Genomic DNA, 20,499 nt, shown 5'->3' on the forward strand with positions numbered 1-20,499 from the left:
CATTTTAAAATAGTCGGGTTCATGAAGTCATGTTTTTGTTTTTTGAATTTAAGCGTGTCTGGTCGAAAACATCCTCGTAGTTTTCAACAAGACTGTTTCTCAACCTGCATATTTTACTTGCTGAACTTCAAACAGCACTTAATTTAACTGAAAATGACACAGCAAGCCACGATGACCCTGAACTGCCGTATATAAAAGGAAAGACACTGCGGGCTCGGTGTCTGGAGGTGTGGACGTTTCGCTCTCGTATTCCTTCAGAGGTAAAAAACGTAATAGGATCCATTTCTCACAAAAAAAGTCCTTTAAGGCGCCTCTGTGATGGTTGTCAAGAGGATGAGTGGCTTCATAAAAAGAAGTGCCGACAGGGGCTGTGGCCATTCCAGATGAGCTGCATCGATCTAAACTGTCTAAGCACACAACAAGAATTGATGGCGCCATAACGCCGTTTCTATCCAATTCAGAGCATGAGTGTCTAACTTTAGCCTGTTCCACCGCTTCGCCGCATGAGTCATGCTGCCAGTCGTAGGGAGAGATGCCCCATGGTTGGTTACTGCCGTGATGGGGGCCATTACTGTGACCGCAGACGTGCAGGAGCTGGAATACGACTGATGAATGGAGTTTTTATCAAACCCTCATCTGCGGCGTTCGCCTCGGCGCCGTCCGATAATGCTCTTATTAAAGAGCTCATCGCTTCTGCCACAGTCAAACAGTCGGCACTCTGAGAGCGGGACTGCAGAAAGGCCGTGAAACAAACGGCACATTTCTGGCATAAAATCCAGACGAAGCAGGAAAATCTCTGAAATGTTCCAGGCATTCAGTTTAGGGGCGAGCGATATGGCCACGTTAGATTGTGAAAGATTAGAACGTGTTGCCGCCCTGACAAAGCAGAGAGATCGTAGAATTGCCGGAAGGGTTCATTCTATATGTCGCATCAGAAATGATCACCTCTGATCTCGATGTACACTGAGCAGCAGACATGTAAAGACTAGACGCCACTTCGATAACTTGCTAAATACTATACAGATTTTAATGTGTTTTTTTCTGTAAACGTCATACATGCACATGTGGATTCCTGTCACTGCTTCTAGGAGTAACTACACACAGCCGTGACCAAGACGAGAGCATCCCAAGACCAAGACAAAATCACGACTTTAACGGACCGTGAACGAGTCAAAACCAAGAATTTGGATGTGGCCCAGAGACCATTCTGGAATACTACAGCACCAACAGAAAACGCTCACGCTTTGATGAAAATAACGGCAGCCGCTTGCAGACACTGAGGAGATTTCTTCCTACATCAAACACAATGATGTTGGAGTGAATGTGCTGAGTCAGCCTGACCTGAACGACGGGGCAGCTGTTTGAAATTCACAAGCTTTCCTCCAAAGCTCTTCTAGTGCTCTTTAGATCTCGACGTGATGGCAGCACACGTTTCATCAGGGAAAAGGATGAAAAAAAAAAAAAAAGAGTTGAGTCTGTTTCTATGGATAGTAGCGTGAAAAAAGTGTACCTGTATGCAGTTTTTAAATTAATCTCAGGGAGTCTATCAGAACTGAAACTTCAAATTTATGTATAATTAATTAATCAGTGCAGCCAAATGGACTATTCCACCATCCACTCAAAGACAGAAAACCTTTTGGAGTTTTACTGCTGATTTGATCTGTGACTGTGTGGATTGATGCATATTTCACCTGATAAATGGACAAAGGATTATCTTATCTTTCTTGAGGATCGTTGCCTATATGACATGAGATTCGAAGGTGAAAGTGAGGCTGAAGTGCCGGCTTGATCGTCTGTTCCCCACCTAGCTCTCAGCAGAATACTGCCCCAGGTTTTAAAAGCAGGTCACGAGGTAAATATAAACCAGTTGGGTTTTAAACACGTCATACATCAAGGTTAAAGCCTTTCTTTTCTGTATATGAATAAGTGTGTAGATAAAATCTGAGCTGCGTTACTCCGTAATGAAGGAAACCTTATTAAAGGCCTCATCTGAACCACAGTTTTTTTTTTTTTTCCCTTAATTCAATTTCACAAAGGACCCATAAAGGCTCTGTTTCATTTCCTGGATGGATATTGAAGCTGTTTAAAACACATAATTTCTCCGGTTTCAGCAGAGAGGAAATCTGATTAAGTTACACACATTAACACAAAGGGCGCAGCATGAGCATTAGCGGTAGCAGGAGGTCTCCTTAGGCCGCGGCTAAACCACAAAATACCAGCGTCACACAAAGAATGGAGATTGATTTGGAGCCTAAAAATAGGCTTGGGTTCCTGCTGAAGACATATGGTGAGAGTCATGCGCCTCCCGTGGAGCTAAATGGATTCATTAGTTTAAGGGCAAGTGTTTGGTTTACAGAGTGTGTTTAAACGGGTAAGATCGATGGTTTAAACTGGATAACTTTCTTTTCCCTGCGTGCTAACAAGTTCTTATCAATGTGAAGTTATAATACCGAGCCAGTCATGAGCGGGGGTTAGCATGCCACAGTGACTGAAGTAGCTATTTTACAAACATTTCAGATTAATTTACAATAAGATACTCACTAAAAGTACTATTTCTGAAAATACCTCGCCGTCATTAGCCTGATCCCTGTGTATTATCTTTGTCTTTGTTAGCCATGTGGCGAGCTGAAGCTAATCTTACTTTATTTTGCTAGTTACAAAAACTTTACACTCTGTGCGCAAAAAGTAGTATTTGATTAAACAAAAAGAGGAAGGGGTTAAGGGGAACTCGTGTTGACACTAAACTGGTTAGAGTCTTATGGTTATCAAAGGTGAATACTGTTAGCATGATGCTCATTAGCTTCCTGATGTGGAGAGGGTTGTTTCTGTTTAGAAAAACCAAAAAAGGTTTTCTTTTAAAGTTTCTCTGGACAAATAAATCAACTTAATTTATTAAATAATGTTCTGAAATCATGCTGCAGCAACAATATCTGTTATTATTTTTTTCCCAATGAAAATATATGGAAAGTGAAACAGCATCCTTGTTCCATATTTAACAGGCAGAAAATACCAGCACCTCTTTATTTTGTCTCCATTTTCACTTTTCAAATTTATCTTTCATGGCAGCATCACCGACATCTCAGCTATGCTCTCAGAGTTGTGTTCTGTCTGATACTCTTATGAGATTTGCTAAAAAATAAAAACAATATTTTCCCCATTCACTTGGTGGTTTGACGGGCCGGACCGGAGCCTCTTGTGGGCCGGTCTTAACCAGCGGGCCTCATGTTTGACACCCCAAACTCACTGGTCACACCTGTTAACTACAAGATTCGAGTGTTTCGATCAGACGTCTTGCCACGGGAGTATAAAATCAAGCTAACATTGGGGGAATGAGTCGACTTAACCTACGCTGTTAAGTATATGACTGCAGCGCTAACACACCAGCCTGGTCAGACATCTTTATGATGGATTTGTCTTCACCTCCGTGCAGAGCGAGTCCAGACTGAGTCCAGACTGAGTCCAGACCGAGTCCAGGCCGCTCTACAGCCCAGCGAACACGCCATGCTGCGGTTTGACATTCAGCAGTGAGTCGACGTCTGCACACTGACCCGTGTGCAGTTGTTGGCCTTGGGTTCCAGCTCAGTGACCTTGGTGATCTGCTTGAGGAAGTCGGACTCCTGCATCCCCGGCTGGGAGCCCCGCCGCTTGAACTGCGCCCGCGGGTTGGCCAGGATCACCTGGAGATTCACCGCGAAGCCTGAAGGTGAACAGAGAGGGGAAAAAAAGAGGTGAGGACTGTCAGCCGGCGTGGAAGAAAAACACATTACGAGCCTCTCATAGTCACAGCGGAAAATGACAGAGTTCATTAGTCTGTCTAATGAGTATTATGGGCTGATATAAAACTCATTCACCACGGGGGGTCCGCCATTCTGCCGCCATGATTGTGCTTCAGATGAGAGCGTCAGACAGAAGAAGCCGATGCGCCGTCGCAGAGGTGGGAATTAAAACTCTGGCCCGCCACCAGATTTAATCCATCTGATTATAAAAACTTGGTGACGGTTGACAACATAATTATAGAAACAAATTTGGAGGGTTGGAGCCAGTGCAGACTGCGAAGGAAACAATCGAAATCCCTGGCGCTGCGGCTGCACTTAACCTTGTGCCGTCTGGATGTGCTCGGAGAACACGTCATTCGCACATCCGATGTGTTGTGGAACCCCGAGGCCGGAGGTGGCGAGCGACGTCTTCCACTTCACCAACCCTTTGATATCAGAACGCAGCATCCGGAGACAAAGACAGAGGAGGGGAAGAGCCGAGCGTTCTTCCTAATGGCTACTCTGTCCCTATATTTGGCTCCTCCGAGAGTCGATTTGCTTCAAACGTTTCAGGAAAAAAAAACCCGGCCGGCTGCCCCCGCCTGGCGCTGACGGCCTGGTTTGTGTTCGTCCTCCGCCGGCAGGCTGCGGCTCGTCTGTCTGGCGTGACTGTCACAGGGAGTCATTCTGCATTTTTAACGACCGCCGCTTTTGGAGAGCCAGATCCGCGGCCTCAGACGAGCTTCAACTGCCCGGAGTCGCTGTAAAACTGCAGCTGCTGACTGTCAGGAAGGCGTATTTCAACGTCAACAAATGGTGCTGACTGGTCCTCGGCCCTCTGCGGTGCTCCGGCGGGCCGGGCACGCACGCACACGCCGTCGGATGGAAACCCGGCCTGACCTCGGCCGTATCCTCACAGCACACACACCAACTTTCATTGAAACACACGAGATTACAGGACTGGTAAGTTTTGTTTATGCCTCAGTATTAACTGTTTCTCTGTGGTAACTTCCTCATTTCCTCTAAACTAACGACAGCTAATTGATAAGAATCACAGACGAGGTTGAGAAAGATGCTGCTTTTATGGATTTTCTGTCGTAATTGTTTTACACTAGTGTCACACTTTTCAACTGAGTCTCATTTTCTAGCGTATAAGAGTTTTTATTTCCACTTAAAGATTCACTTCGCAGCAACACATGCATGAGCAGGTGCTCAGCGATCCACATTAGCAGTTACAAAATATCCTTCAACGGCATCCCGGGATTAAAAATCTGTGCTTCCAAACTGGAAATAAATGCCACAGATGCTGCAGATGCCATGATGAGGCTGTTGATGCTTCATTTCCACTTTAAAAAGTGTAAACAGAAATTGCACTGCAGGAATCCTCTCTTTAGTAATGAGGTGAGTAAAAAAAAGCTTCTTGAGTCACCTGCAGGTATCATCAGCTACACCTGGTCCTGTTGGGTATCAATATCTAGTACCTGAAGGAACCAGTTCATGGTCTGGAAGCCAAACGTCTTCTGACCATTTAAGAATCTAATCAGACGAATGTGAAAGGAGAGTGAGAAGTCAGAACTCTGCTTCAGGGTCGGCCTCAGCTGTAAGGACGAATAACAGGATGGATGAGTGACCAGGAGAGGTACGGAATGGACACGAATGATGAGAGATGGGTTGATCGGGTGAAAAGTCAGAGGCACGTCTCCTCTACCGTTTCAGCTTAAGTTTCAGTTTCATTTTCAAATATGTGCTATAGCGAGACAAGGAGGAAAAACACAATTTTCAAATTTGAACATCTTAATGAGGCTACAGCAACGCATACTACTACAACCACCTATCCGGGGTGGGGGGGGGGGGGGGGGGGGGGCGCGTGGTGTTCCTCTTGTTGATGTAGACAAAAGTAAGATTTCAGAATCGCGTGTTTGAGTGTATTTTTCCTTAAAAGAGCGCAATTGAGGGAGGTGACTGAATTTTTCACTTCTGGGGGCTCATACAGAGGCTCTGGGAGGCAATATGACTGTAAAGACACCTTTTTAAAGTGAATTTTGCATAATATGACTCCTTTAAAGATATTCAGACTGGATCCAGTCATCCATCACTTCAACACTTTGGGATCTTCAGAGGCAAAGTCGGCACATTCTTCCTTTGTTGGTTTTCTACTCATATTCCAGCTTCTTCCCAGAATCTAAAGATCCTTGAATTGACTGGCGACTCTAGATTCTGGGATGAGACGTTAAGTGAAGAAGATAAATGATCGGAGGACTGAGGTCCCGCTGACATTTAATTTGCGAAAACTCAAAACCTTTGTCGTGTTTTCGATGTGCATTATGTGTGTCATCATTACTAAAACAACCAACAGTGCCACCTCGTGGCCCGGAGTGTTTATACGTCATTCTCAGTTTTTCTGCCGTTGCCATACAAATGAACATCAAACATGTTCTTCCAACTAACTTTACAAGAGCCGATCGTTGAAGTCTGTCTGCTGTTATCGTCCCCAGAAAAAAGGAAACCGTGAAGAAAACATGCTTCGACAAAGTGGTGGGGTCAACAATATACCTTCATTTGATTTACATTCATCAGGCGCTGAGAGGTGAGGCTCGTGTAAAGTAACCTTGGAGTAATGAAAACCATGAATCACTTTAAAGTGGATTAGCCTGCGTCTGCTCTTCACTGAGCAACAATGAAGCCCGGAAAGTGCAGTTTTACACATTTTATATGGCAGCGCAAAGCTGACTTCACTTTCCCATGTTTATTAGAAGAAAAAAAAAAATAAAAACAAACTCAGAGATAAGCTTCTTATTTTTCAGTATCTCCCTAAATAGAAACATCTTACCCAGGCTTCTAAGTTTGTGTATTTTCCCTTCAAAATGTTGACGTCACCATTATTGAAAGAGCGACTTGGAGAAGTTTATAAAATCCTCCACGCTTTAGTGCATCATGTAGGGCACATTCTGTCCTAACCTAAACTGAAATGAAGTTAAAATAACGGTTTTCTGATTAACATTACAGTGGAAACATGCACTTTATTTTGATTTCATTTTATGACTTTATTTTGATATGATTTAACTGCTGTTAGTGAAACGTCTCCATTATTCAGAGGAAAGGTCGTCATTCCTGGAGAACTCTCCCTGTAACAAATTCAAAATACTAAAGCGTTTCTCTAGTTAAGACGTAACATTCATCACACTGAACTTGACTATTAATTCAGCATTTTGTGTCTGAACCACAAAGAAGAACAACAAAATACAGTATTAGGTCTGCAGGGAACACTCCAGTCCGAATGCTTCAGCTTTTAAATCAGCTGTAATGCTTCAGACCCAGTGTTTCCCTTTCTGTTCGTGAACCAGAGCTCACAGCACCATTTCTTTCTTTTTGGTGTTGTTTTGCCTTCCAGACCCCCCGTCCCAGCTGGAGGACCCCCCGCCGGGCCGAGAACAAATCCCATCAACACCTTCTTCCCTCTGCTCCACCTGCTGAGCAGCCAGTTGTCAGACGGAGACAACAGAGCGCCGCTTCAGACGGAGACGCCACCAGAAACACTGAAAACACCGAGTCTGGCTCATCTTTACACCGCAGCCATGAGCTGTGTCAGCACAGGCGTGGCTTAGCTTAGCGTTATGTAGCTGTTAGCTTTGCTCTCTGTTAAACTCAAACAGAGAGTTTATTAAACGCATCAGGTGCGACTGGCGGTAAACGAGTTGAAACTGGAGTGGAGTCCCTAAACGCTCCATTGTAACAGTGTAAACTGAAGTGTGGGCGTCTTGGTGTTCGGCGCTCGGAGGGACGGTGAAGTTTCCCGTTGTGAGCGTGACAGGAGAATATTTGCAGAAACCAGCGCTATCCTCCCTGCACAAGGTCTCGGCATAATTACTGAATATTTATTTATGCAAATGCTTTGTGGGTGGCACGCCTCGGCAATCAGCGCCTCGGCGTGGGAATTCACCCGGCAGTAAACATCCGCCCCAGGCCGCTCCCATCTCCCTCTCCGGCCCTTTCCCGCGGACGGGCGAGCATTTCCGAGGCCGCAGCTATCCCGGGGCGGCGACACACGGCCGGCGGACACGGCAGCGGTCCTCCGAGGAGCGGCGGAGTCAGAGCGGGTCAGTCTGAGGAGGAGGAAGCTGCAGACATGCAAACAGCTTCGGCTGATTATCTGCTCCGGGGCTCTGCAGCATCACAGGCCAGGCCAGAGCTCCGAAACACACCGCCGACGGAAACACAGCAAATGTGAAGACTCCACTCCGTGCAAACGCTTTAATTCCACCATATTTTACTCCCGCAAACCCAGAAGAAGGTGAATCTCCATTTTTGCACACAAAAACCGATATGATACGCGCACGGCGTTTAGGTTAAGCCGGAGTCAGGCCCATTACGGCTGTGTGAGCGATACTGCAGGCTAATCACACAGATAAATGCAGCTCAGGTGGAGCCGATAGATACCAGAGCAATTACAAGATAGACATCTCCTCACCTGTAGCCAGACGCTGTAACATGGAGATGGCTGCTATCGGAGCCGAGCAGGCCCAGAGGGACTACAGACCAGAATCTGGGCCCACTCTGGCCCGCTTTACACCTGATCCACATCGGCGGGCCTCAAACCTCACAACATGGGTGCAGAAGGTGAAGCACTGATGGAGAAAAACTGGTTTGATTCACCTGCGTGAGGCTCTGGATGAAGTCAGGAAAACCTGGAAGCTAAAGGTTATTTTTCACTTATATTTGCAACAACAACAAAAAACTAGTGGAAATCTGTCCACTGCATGAGGAAGACCACTGCGTGACCCTGACCACGGCCTGAGGTCTCAGTGATACTCAAAAACCAGCAGAAACACTTAAAATGATTTTAAGGGGATAAGACTGGAATTTTCCTTTACCCTGTTCAAACCTAGAGCTTTATAAAAAGCAGAAACATTCATCAGGTCAAAGGATTTAATCCCAAGAATTCAGGTTTATTTCAGAACATGTGAGATCACTTGAAAGAGTCTCCAACAGGTTCAGTCCAGGTCTGGTCAGAACCCTTCAGGTGCAGTTTAAAGAGCTCAAGACAATAAAAACAGAGTAGTTTGCAGGAGTAGTTTGATGAGTTTAGGATTTTTTAGAAGTGCTAAGTCCAGTTTGAAGGATCTTGTTTGAAGACTCGAGTTCTGTTTCAACGAGTCCTGATCGGGTCCAAAACAGCGAGATGAAAGTACAGTAAGAGTTAAGTTCCCAGCCTCCATGAGAGTCATTCTGGTTTCTGGAGTCTGGGTCTGTTTTAAAGTCTTCACCTTCTGGTTTCAGAATTATTTTCCATTATGTGGATGTTTAAAGATGAATTACTCGGTCTGTTTACTCACTGGGCCTGATTCACTGAGATTCGGTACACAGAACTGGGATTTGTAGGTAATTCACTGGGAATAACGCTTCAAGTGCCATTAAACGGGAGCAAGCTTTAGATCCTCCTGGAACAGACACAGACAAACACTATAGCCTGAATTCTACGAATGAACTGTGATTAACTGCATTCATATTTGCAGAGCATGAACGCACAGTGCATGGAAACATAAACGGAGTTCCGTCTTTTGCCTGGTCCGTTTTGGTCATGTTGGTTTTCCACATGGAGAAACAGTCTGAGTTCAAATAGAATGAAAGTCATGCTCTCCTCCAGACCTTGACATTTAGCCATTCCTTCGACACTCTGGAGGCTGGAGGTGGCTTCAGGCCACTGGTTCTAATGTTATGGCCGATCTGAGGATCATCCCTGCAGCGGAGTGTCACAGTAACTGAATTAAGAAATGTTTTGTTTTTACAGTAATCGGCCAACCTGGACCTGGACCTGAGTCCTGTACTCCCCCGGCTCTGCTGTGTTGGTGCTGTGCAGAAGCGTCTGCAGGAGCATCTGCGCTCTGCGGGAGCGTCTGCACGTCCTGCTCTGCAGGAGCGTCTGCACATCGCACTCTGCAGGAGTGTCTGCAGGAGCGTCTGCAGGAGCGTCTGCAGGAGCGTCTGCAGGAGCGTCTGCAGGAGCGTCTGCGCTCTGCGGGAGCGTCTGCACGTCCTGCTCTGCAGGAGCGTCTGCGCATCGCACTCTGCAGGAGTGTCTGCAGCAGTGTCTGCAGGACTGTCTGCAGGAGCGTCTGCGCATCGCACTCTGCAGGAGCGTCTGCAGGAGCGTCTGCAGGAGCGTCTGCAGGAGTGTCTGGACGTCGCACTCTGCAGGAGCGTCTGCATGTCGGGCTCTGCAGGAGCGTCTGCAGGAGTGTCTGGACGTCGCACTCTGCAGGAGCATCTGCACATCCTGTTCTGCAGGAGCGTCTGCACATTGCGGTCTGCAGGAGCATCTGCGTGCCGTGCTCTGCAGGAGCGTCTGCACGCCGCGCTCTCAGCTCCTACAGCAGTCTCTCCTCAGCTCAGCGGCCAGGTATCAACAGCGGGGTCACTCGGGGTTAAACACTTTCATGTCCCCATCTCAGGGAGCGTTCCCAAGGCACAAGCACCACTTCAACCACGGTCTGTGCAGGAGTGTGTGTGTCTGTGTGTGCGTGTGTGAGGGTGTTATTTACTCCGTGCACACGCGTGTACTTTTTTTTTTTGCAGCTGGTTGGTTCTTTTGGAAAATTGCACAAAACATGCATGGTACTTGTGTGATCTGAAGTGCCAGCAGGTGCACCCTGTGTGTGTGTGTGTGTGTGTGTGTGTGTGTGTGTGTGTGTGTGTGTGTGTGTGTGTGTGTGTGTGTGTGTGACATCAGACTGAGGTGAATAGTCCTCCACACTGTCATTGTCTGGGCTCCATTGTGTCTCGCTAAATGAGACAGAGCAGTGATGGAGGGAGGGGGCGCTTTAGTGGCTCGCTAACAATACAGCGCAGTATAACACAATACTATTAGGACACGCACTGGCACTCATTCAGCGCTCTACACACAAGCCCATTGTAAATCCCATGAATAATAATTTAAGAGAGAATAAAGTTCAGGGCTCGACGCCGCTGTTGTCCTCGCGGAATTTCAAGCAAAAAAAAAAAAAAACCGCAGCGTGATGCAGCAGAGGCAGTAAATCTCAACCTCACAAACCGACAGTGTAATTATACAGAGCGGCGTAAAAGTGAGGCTGATAATTACAGCGCAAGTGTGTGTGTGTGTGTGTGTGTGTGTGTGTGTGTGTGTGTGTGTGTGTGTGTGTGGGGGGGGGGGTAAAGAGAGAGACGAGGCGGCCCTGGATGTGGAGGGATGAGACGTCGAAGGAGCTAGAAAAGGTGCGGGGCAGGTGGAAAAGTCTTGTTATCACGCTGTAATTAAAGTTATTCCCGGGAGTAAACATGTGCGAACATGTGTGCGAGTGTGTGTGCAGGGTGTGTGTGTTTGGAAAAGGGTAACAAGCATGCAACGGACACAGTCACTATTTCTGAATCCCATTTTAAGAAAACCTTCCTCTGCAGAGATGCTGAATACACTGTGTGTGTGTGTGTGTGTGTGTGTGTGTGCGCGCGCGCCCAGGTGAAGTGGGATAACGAGTGGCGACCGGCAGGGTGTTATTATTTGGTCAGTGTGATGAATTATTTTCTGGCGGGGTCGGGGGGACGCGGTGCTGATCGCTGCTCTGATTGGATTCTTCCTCAGGAGATATGAAGACGTAAACAGACTGATGGGGGCGTCTGCTCGCTCCTCGCTCTCCATTAGGGGGTAATAACCACACGGGCAGGGCAGGAAGCTCGCTCACCGGCCCAGATGCAGCCACATCGCTGAACCACACAACTCCAGACAGGTCCAGAGCATCGTCGAGCCATCTGACCGAAACCTTCCAGAGTGTTGTGTTGGGTTTCAGGTGAAAACTTAAAGGTCAGTTGGAGCGTGTTCAAAAAAATCCCACTTTTCAACATTTCCATGGAGATGGAGCATTTTCAAAAAGCTGCATTTTCACACGTGTCCTGAGAGATGGAGTTTGGGTATTTTTAAAAAGTTGCATATTCCCCCAATGTAAGGGAGATGTGCATTTTAGAAAAGTTCCACCTTGGAAGCTGTTTTCAAGAAGTTGCACCTTCAGTGGCTCCATTGTCGTGTAAACGGAGCTTCAGCTGAAACTGTCCGTGGATCGATCTGTAACACGCAGATGGAGACGCCTACCATTGAGGGTCTGGGCCACAAATAGTCCAAGAACCAAGGACGCTTTGACACCTGGACGTGGAGCGATGGAGAACCGAGTCAACAACAATCTGCTCTACCGACAGACCAACCGACCCTCCTCAGCAAACTCCGCGACGCCTCTCACGGTGGATTATAGTGTCTAACAGTGATGCAGCTCCTCTCTCCACTCGGTCTGGTTGACGTCTGCATTAAAGCTCCTGTGATGAACTCAGAATGGAGACATCTCCAGCCTCAGCCTTGAATGAAGTTGTTTATTCACAGTAATGTTCGGCTCTCCCGGGGAAGCTTTCATCGAGGTTAAACATCGGCATTAGGAAGATGTTTGTACATCCAGCAGACATGAAGCACCATTAAAGCTCATTCATGTTTAAAGTCTGTGGACACTGGATGTTTATTATTCACACTCTCACCCACAAAAACCCCGGGAGGAAATGTTCCACTTTAACATCTGATTTCCAACTGTGATCGGTCAGTAAAACAGTTTTACCAGAGTTTTATTTTGTGCGTGTTTGTTTCTCTCGTGAAAAGCTTTCTGCAGGCAGACATCAGGTCAGAGCAAAAGGAAGGAAAACACTTAGTGCTGACGGTAGACGACAGCTCTGAAGTAATATTCATTTGGGCTGCTGATAATATGAAAACAGGTTCGTTTCTTATTTGATTTTAAAATAAAATAAATAATGGTTCTAAAAAACTTGAGAGAAAGTACAAATATAGTAGATTCTATCACTTCATCAGCCATTGAAACATAATGTGTTTCCATGTTAGACAAAAGAAAATAAATGTTTAAATACAGTATACAGCAGTAAAGACGCATCAGTACTGATTCCAGTATTAGTCTGTTTTTATGTTTTAGTGTTTTTGTTAACAGATTCTAAAAAAAAAATATTTTCAAAGTCAGCTTTTATTTAGAAGTGACGTCTGTGTTGTATTTGCTGCTGTATAAATAAAGTGGAATTGAATGATTAATGTCAGAGTGTAATATTGAAATTCATTCCAAACCAATAGAATTGAGCCAAAAGTATCCTTCAAATTTGGCTGAACTGCAGTTTTCAGGTCTAATCAGGCATTCGAAATAAAGAGCAACCATCCCCATCACAACCACTACATATAGATAAACTACTAAAGAAACAATGCTTAGCTCATATTTCTTTGTTTTCAAGATATTGCTGTTGAAAAAAAGGCAATAAACCGATGCATTTCACTGAATAGTGCACCAACGTTGTAGTCCGTATATTTGCCGAGACAGTTTTGGTTCTGTATGATCATCTTCCATTGATTTATGATTTGCAAACTGGTACAAATAACCACGATAGAGGGAAACAGTGACTTCTTGTGGTCAAAGTCGATATCTGCTTATTACGCTGAGGATGAGGTGGAGTCAACTGAGCGTTTAATCATATATTTAAGTCATTATTATGTACTGAAGATTTACAAACTGATGCTCAGACTTATTTGACTGATCGAGTCAGTCTTTCGTGTTGCATCTAAAAACACTCATTGGGCTCGACTCGACTGCTTCCTCTTGTTCGGATTCCTCCAGGCCCGTCGCCGTTTCACTTGACGCCCTGCGATCCTCCGCGGTGATTTATCTCAGGAATAAACAATCAGGCAAAGCAGCACAGCAGCTCCTGTGTGGAGGCGCAACAGTCAGAACATTAAATTGGAAAGACGAGATCTCATTTTATGGCAAATTAATCCACGAAAAAACAAAAAAGCCCAGTGGAAAAGCTTTCTGATCTGCGCAGGTGAGTTGGCAGACACAAAGAGCAGCTTGTATTGTTGTGGCTTTCTTCTCTGCTCTGATGAAAGCCAACGTGGCGAGGCGCCTCGGCCGGCTGCAGCGGTTCTGTAATCAGCGGGCTGATCGATAAAGTCTTTTCATGTTTCCACAAAGCAGCGAGGGCTTTAAAGACAGGCTGAAATTGCATATTTCCCACCGTTTTCCGAGCGGTCCTGATTCAGCCACATGGCCGGAGAGTCAGAGTCGCTCCTCTCCCAAACATCCAGATGTGAAGTACACTCAGAAAAGATCCAGCGAAGACTGGAAGCGTCTGCAGCATTTCATTACCACGTTCATTTTTCTCTCATGTACTCTTTGATTTTCTTGATTTCTGACTTCAAATGATTCCACTTGCCAATCACTCATTAATTAACCGAAGCACGGTCGTGATTTAATCAGAACTGGGCAACAGAGTCTTCTAACATGAAACTCTGACCTTATTGGGCAATCTGAGGCATCTTCTCACATTAAAGAATCTGAGAAGATGATGTCGTGCCCAAGAGCACATCAATAGACCAATCAAGTCCGAAATCAGAGAGCAACCTGTTCTAGCACCAGCGTGACAATCAATGAACAATAAATGAGAGAGACTGTGCTGGCCTCCCGAAATGAGACTGTGAGCCTGATGGCCGAAAACTCTCATTCTCCTTTCAAAAACCTTCAGAACTTCCAATAAGAAAAGAACCTGATTCACTGAGATCCTGCATGGAGCGACTTAAAAGACATGCTCATGCAAATAAAGAGTCGTTTTACAGATGATTATCTAATAATATCCACAACAGGTTCCATTAAGCACAAACAGGAGTATTCCAATGAACGTTTTTGATGTGTTTTCACGAAAACAATCTGACATGACAGAGGTGGAAGCAAGTTATCAAACACATCTGAGAGTTACAGCAAATAAATCTGAATATAGCTAAAAAGAAATACATCAGTGTCAAAGCTGTTTCAGAGATTCAGAAAAGATTACCTGGCCTGAGCGAAGGTACAACACAGCAAATATCTTATAATAAAATCTATAAAGAAAAGTCGAGGTGAGCCAGCTGACGAAACGTCTCTCCACAATCACAAAGGCGTCTCTAAAAATGACGTGATGCTGAACAAATCAGACATCTTCAGATGTTGTGAATCAAACTGAAAATGAGAATAAAAAGCAAGAAACCTTGACAAGACCATTGGAGTTTTAGTTTGAAGGTGAACACAGAATGGACCATTTCCAATGCTTGTCCTAAACTCTGGATAAGCAAAAATGAATTTTGATGAAATCTTCACTCACTAAGAGGAAATCAATCCTTTGGTGACAAGATTTGCCTGATGGAAGCAAAACGGTGCAGTTTTCACATCCAGACACCAAAAAGTCAGATTTTGTGGTCATAGATGTACATTTTAAACTCACTAATGGAAGACGGTTTTAAAATGGTGTGAGGTACAAAGGAATAAATCACAAGTGTCCTGCTAAATCAAAGGATGTGAAGTTGTCTTTTTTTTTTTAAGTAGAGCAATTGTTTTCTAAGTGTGAGGGTCACTGTCTTTTATGGGATTATCAATCAAGTGATTGATGAGGAAATCCTGATAAAAACAAATATTTGGAGTGGAAAAGCTATGAATGATGTTTTTCAAAACAAACATTTTTTTCCCCACTGGATGAGCTGTAGGTAACATGAAGATGAATTGATATACTGAAAGCAACGACGAGCATGAGCAGAGTTCTTGGTATTGAGCTCAGCTTACATTATTATGTCATGATATGATCCAGACTAGGAAATTCAGCCTTCAACTACACAACTGTAACCTGGTGTAGATAATCGATTCCCCACCTTTTTCTGGAGTCACACAAACTCTCCTATACCCTGTACTATTTCCCCCCAAAATAGAAGGAACAACAAAAAAAAAAATCCCTTAATACCCCTTGTACCCATTAAAAACCAGCTTTCTCAAGACAGCTGAAAAACAGCCACGTTCCAGATTATGGCTTTAGAAACCCACAGTTGCCTCTTACCTGCCATGTCGGTGGCAAACGGCCGGTCGGGTCTCCATCCGGTGTACCAGCCGATGACTTTACCTCCAGACACCAGGGGGCGCTCGTACGCTCTGCCGCCGACAAATCCCACGGGCCAAACCGACACGCCTCGAGTGCTTCGCATCTGCAGAGACCAAGAAAGAAGGTGGATTTACTTTGACAGATATGGTTTCATCCAGTGTGTTTGCTCATCAAAGAATGTAAAAAAAAACTTTAATTATACAGGCGTGACATTTCTTCATCACGTGTCGATAAGATAAGACTTCATCTGTAATCAATACCTGCCTTCTCCTGGTCAGAATCAAAGTTTAGACATTGAGAAAAGAGTACTAGACCAAACATGTGCAGTACAACACAAAAAAATTTCTCATAATGAAGTTTACAAATAGAAGTCATGAGGGGCCAGCAGAGAAAACGTCTCTCACCATATTAACTATATTTTAAAAAAAAAGATGCAAAAATAAACAATGCAAACATCTATTTGCCTGAACTCCTCTCTGAATCTGGAAGCTGCTCCCGATATTCCAAATAAACTGATTTTCATCGCTTTTGAAGGACTATTCAAACTATTTGTGTGCTTTGTGCACATACTTTGTTGAAAATGTACTTCAAGTTCAAGTATTGGAAGGACAACTGTCATCATTTTATGAATCAAGTTCATCCTCATCACAGAGCAAATGCTCGACCATCCACACACTCTCAACCCAGTCCGTGGGAGGAAGCCCGAGCAGGAATTAAAGAAAAGGAAAAAAGGCAAACAGAGAACACGCAGACTTTACCAAGAAAACCTTCAACGTGAGGCCAAAGTGAAAAATGCTACACAGCATGTAGATGTACAAAAAAACTAAACAAGTCATGCTTTATTAATCTCCTGAAGGAAATTCCTTTTCCACATTGACCAATCATACTTCTATGATGCTAAAGGTCTTGCTCAGGGACCCACAGCAATGACGTGTTTAAAGGGGGAATCAAACCTGCAAACTTCCAATCCAAGTCCGCCTCTCGAGCCTAATTCTTCAACTGAAAATATTGACTAAACAATTACTCCTGTCACATTTGACTTTTTTATTGTCAAAAACACAAAATTAAAGAAATACAGTAATCATGCCAAAGCTTTGGGAAAGAAATGGCAGCCATCTTGGAAAATGGAGATTGTTTTATAATTGTAAGTGATCAGTGTCATTTTAGACTCAGAGAAATTGTTCAAACTCAAATGAAAAGAATCTTTCTGCTCATCAACATTCAGCTCGACTTGCCAATGACAATAAGCTGCAAACGTTAACAGGAAGGGACGTCGGAGCCCCCGGAGGTCAGAATTCGGGCCTCTGACGTCAACTCTGAAACAAATTACTCAAGTGTCGGCGAGCGTGAGTGATTAGACATCTTTAATTTAATCTGAAATGTGGAGGAGAGCGTGAGGAGACTCGACGGCTGACTGAATATGAAGCCGGCGCTGCCTTCCTTCTCCACCAAGAATGAATTTGCACACAGCCGGAAGCAACCGAGGGAGAGGAAGACAGATAAAAGAGCGGCGACGCAGGGACGTGGTGGCCGGCCAGCGTTTGTGTGGAAGTGTGACACACATGGTGTGTGCACACATCGTGTGTGTGTGTGAGTTGGTTTCCTTCTCCCAGCCCCGGCCACCCTGGAGCCCGCTCGGTCAGAGAGAACTCGCCGTCGCTCACCCAAACCACCCCCAGCCAGTTGCTCACCGACAGCAGAACAAAAGCCAATCAGAGAGCGGCGCTGCGCCCAGACGCCGCTGACCTCCAGCCTTTAACGGCCACCGTGAGGTGCAGACGAGCACAGATCGCATTCGAGCAATCAAAGAGACGGAAAAGAAGACGCAGCAGGACGCTAATTTAAATGCTTTTACTGGAGAATCTCTGCAGAGAAACGAGACGTTCATTAACTTCCATTTCAAGTTTGATCAGTGTCAATGGAGACGGATGACGGCTCGGCGAGCGCCGCGTCGGTCCAATCAGGTGGGGGAAAGGTTCATGTTGATGTGGAGGAAACTGCCAATCTGCCACTGACAGCCTAATTAAATCATGTCTGCCTCCAGCAAAATACATTAGAAGGAAAAAACACACAGCGGCACGACTGCAGCGAGTCGGACTGTGAGGAACTGAATCGCTCCTCGAACGAGACGTGGAGGAAACTGGCTTCAGCTGCAAAACATCGACGTCAACTCCTCACTAACCGTCATCGTCATCATCATCATCATCATCACTTTGACGGATCTTCACCATGTAAAGCAGCCTCCATATATGCAGTAGAGAATGCTCGTAATCAGACACCAGCCTCATCAAGGACACAGACGAGTTGCATTATTCTTGGAGATTATGAGTCCAGTTTATGAAAATGAGCATGATGCAGATGTTAAAGCAGGTGTGTGACACATTTAGACCCCTAGAAACAATAATACTGCATCTTCTAGACAGCAATGGCCCCTGAGAATGAGTGAAGCACGTCCATAAAATACTGAACCTCATGAAGAGGAAAAACACAGATACGAGTCCGACTGGTGAATAAGATGCATTTATGAATCCAGATGTAATTTCTCTGCTGATAATTATGGTTCCGCAGGTTTGGTTCCAGAACCTTCTGTAAACCGTCATGCTTGTAGGCCACGATTAGCCTTCTTTATTCTACTCATCCACCGTGGTCCCAGATAGTATTTAATGCTACATTTTGATGTACAATTTGCTTCTTGGGCTGCTGTTCCTGAACCTCTGACGACGTCTGGTTAGCTGCTGCTAAACTAGGCTGAGCTTTATCCTCATCATTTACCACCAGTGGTGGTCCAAGTACTCAGTTTCATTACTTGAGTAAAAGTATAGATACTACCAGTGAAATACTACTCCAATAAAAGTAAAAGTTGTCAAATCAAAAATTTATTTAAGTAAAAGTAAAGAAGTATTTGCTTCAGAAAATACTTAAGTACAAAAAGTAAAAGTAAATCATTTAATACTGTGAATCATAATTCAGCCTTTTGTAAATTTATGTATATATAAATATAGCTCCTGCTCCTGTTCAGTTAATGCAGACATAAATGAAGAAGGAAGAAAGATTAAGAACAGAAGAAATGTATGTAAACTGTAAACTGTTTATTTATATTTTGTCAATTACCAGCCAGTGGTAATCACAATCAGATAACCCACGTTCAACTTTGTGCAACACATTGCAAAATAAGGCTAAAAGACAAATAAAGCCAGTGAAGGATCTTATACATCCGTAAATAAAACAATTCACTAAAATGGCACCACTGAAACAACACAAGTCGTCATCTTCGGGTCCTTGAAACTTTCATCCAGCAGAGTTTTTGCAGTCACGTGACCCAGGAGTTGGCGACCTGAGGACCGCCGCCATATTGGAGCGAAAACAACCAGTGATACGTGCTTTCATTCACATACAGTAGCACGCGTTCGGTGTTCTTTAACATTGAAAATGTCGACTGATAAGGAGAGTATGGATGTTGTTTTGTAGTCAGATCAAGTGGACAGTCTTGACGTAACACACAAAGACCGACACCGGGAGAAACTATGGATTTCAAGCTGCAGCAGGACCCGTACTTGATCCCAGCCGCCTGTTCCAGCCTGAGACTCAAGAACCCCCCGATCTGGAGTACGTGGACATTTACTGTTATCTAATCCACAGTTCTTCGGCGTACAGAAAAGCAGCGATGAAGGCGTACAAGAGCCTGGATTCATACAAGTATTTTGTTTTCGGCTTTTTGGGAACACTGAGACAACTCGGACAACTTTCTTGTAAAGTCTACGGTAGATCTGCCAACTTACATGTCAGTGTTAAACTCCAGCCAGAATGAACTTCTTCATCACAGAAGTCATTTAACCCGTTCGGCCCGACGGAGCCTGTACCGGGTCCAGCAGCCGTCTGCTCCACTTCAACGAGTGTAAACAGCGACTAAAATGCTGTGAGGATGTTTTCTTTCAATTGTGTCTCAAACAAGAAGCCTTAATCTCACTAACTGAACGCTCCAGCTGCACTTTGACGACCGAGTGTTTGTTTTATAACAACTTTAATATCCAGATGCAACAATTCGACATGCCCCCCTCGTACCTCCAGACACAAAACGCTACACAACGTAAGATTCGTTTGCTCCACCGCAACATATTGGATATCAAATGAAACTAGAAAATCTACACTTTAAGACGACAACAGGCAGAATATTATCTGAGCTGACCAGCTCCCGTCAGCGGCAAAACAAGCCAAAAACCGATCTTCACATTTCAAACCCAACACCTCAGATCGCATGTTTCTCACACACTTCTTCGCCAAATCTCAAAACTATTCACACCAAACAAAAAAAAGAAATTATGTCCCTACCGTTTTGTGGTCATTTTCCATCTATTCACGCTCTCCTCTGACCAAAATTAGCTGCATAATCCTCTGGAGTAGTGAAAGAGCGTCATGCGCCTGAATGTTTGTTTTCACTCCAACATGGCAGCGACTACCAGACGTGCATTGCGAGGCCGGGTGTGTGACGTCAGCTGCAAATAAACAGTGCGCGCTTGGGCCAGACGGCAACACTTCCTGTTGACAACCCATGTTTCAGTTTCAGCCACCTACTAGTTTGGAGTTTGAATAACAAATGAGTTTGAAATGTAGTGGAGCAGAAAGTATGATATTTATTTGCCAAATGTAGTGGATTAAAAGTAAAAAGTACTCAGAAAAAATTATATTCAAGTAAAGTACAGATCCTCAAAAAATGTACTTAAGTACAGTACTTAAGTAAATTTACTTTGTTACTGACCACCTCTGTTTACCACCCAGGCTGTCGGGCGGTGAGAATATATCCAGG

General features: G+C 44.7%; 1 protein-coding gene across 1 annotated transcript in view; it reads right to left on the reverse strand.

The window, feature by feature from the left end:
- b3gat2 (beta-1,3-glucuronyltransferase 2 (glucuronosyltransferase S)) overlaps nt 1-20,499 on the reverse strand; it is a 41,783-nt gene that overhangs the window by 5,970 nt on the left and 15,314 nt on the right. The window contains exons 2-3 of the mRNA XM_030107343.1: nt 15,654-15,798; nt 3,549-3,697 (exon numbers count right to left, since the gene is read on the reverse strand). Of these exons, the coding sequence (XP_029963203.1) occupies nt 3,549-3,697; nt 15,654-15,798 (294 nt within the window). The remainder of the gene's footprint in view (nt 1-3,548; nt 3,698-15,653; nt 15,799-20,499) is intronic.

This window comes from Salarias fasciatus, chromosome 13 (genome assembly GCF_902148845.1).
Source record: "Salarias fasciatus chromosome 13, fSalaFa1.1, whole genome shotgun sequence".
Taxonomy (NCBI): Eukaryota; Metazoa; Chordata; class Actinopteri; order Blenniiformes; family Blenniidae; genus Salarias; species Salarias fasciatus.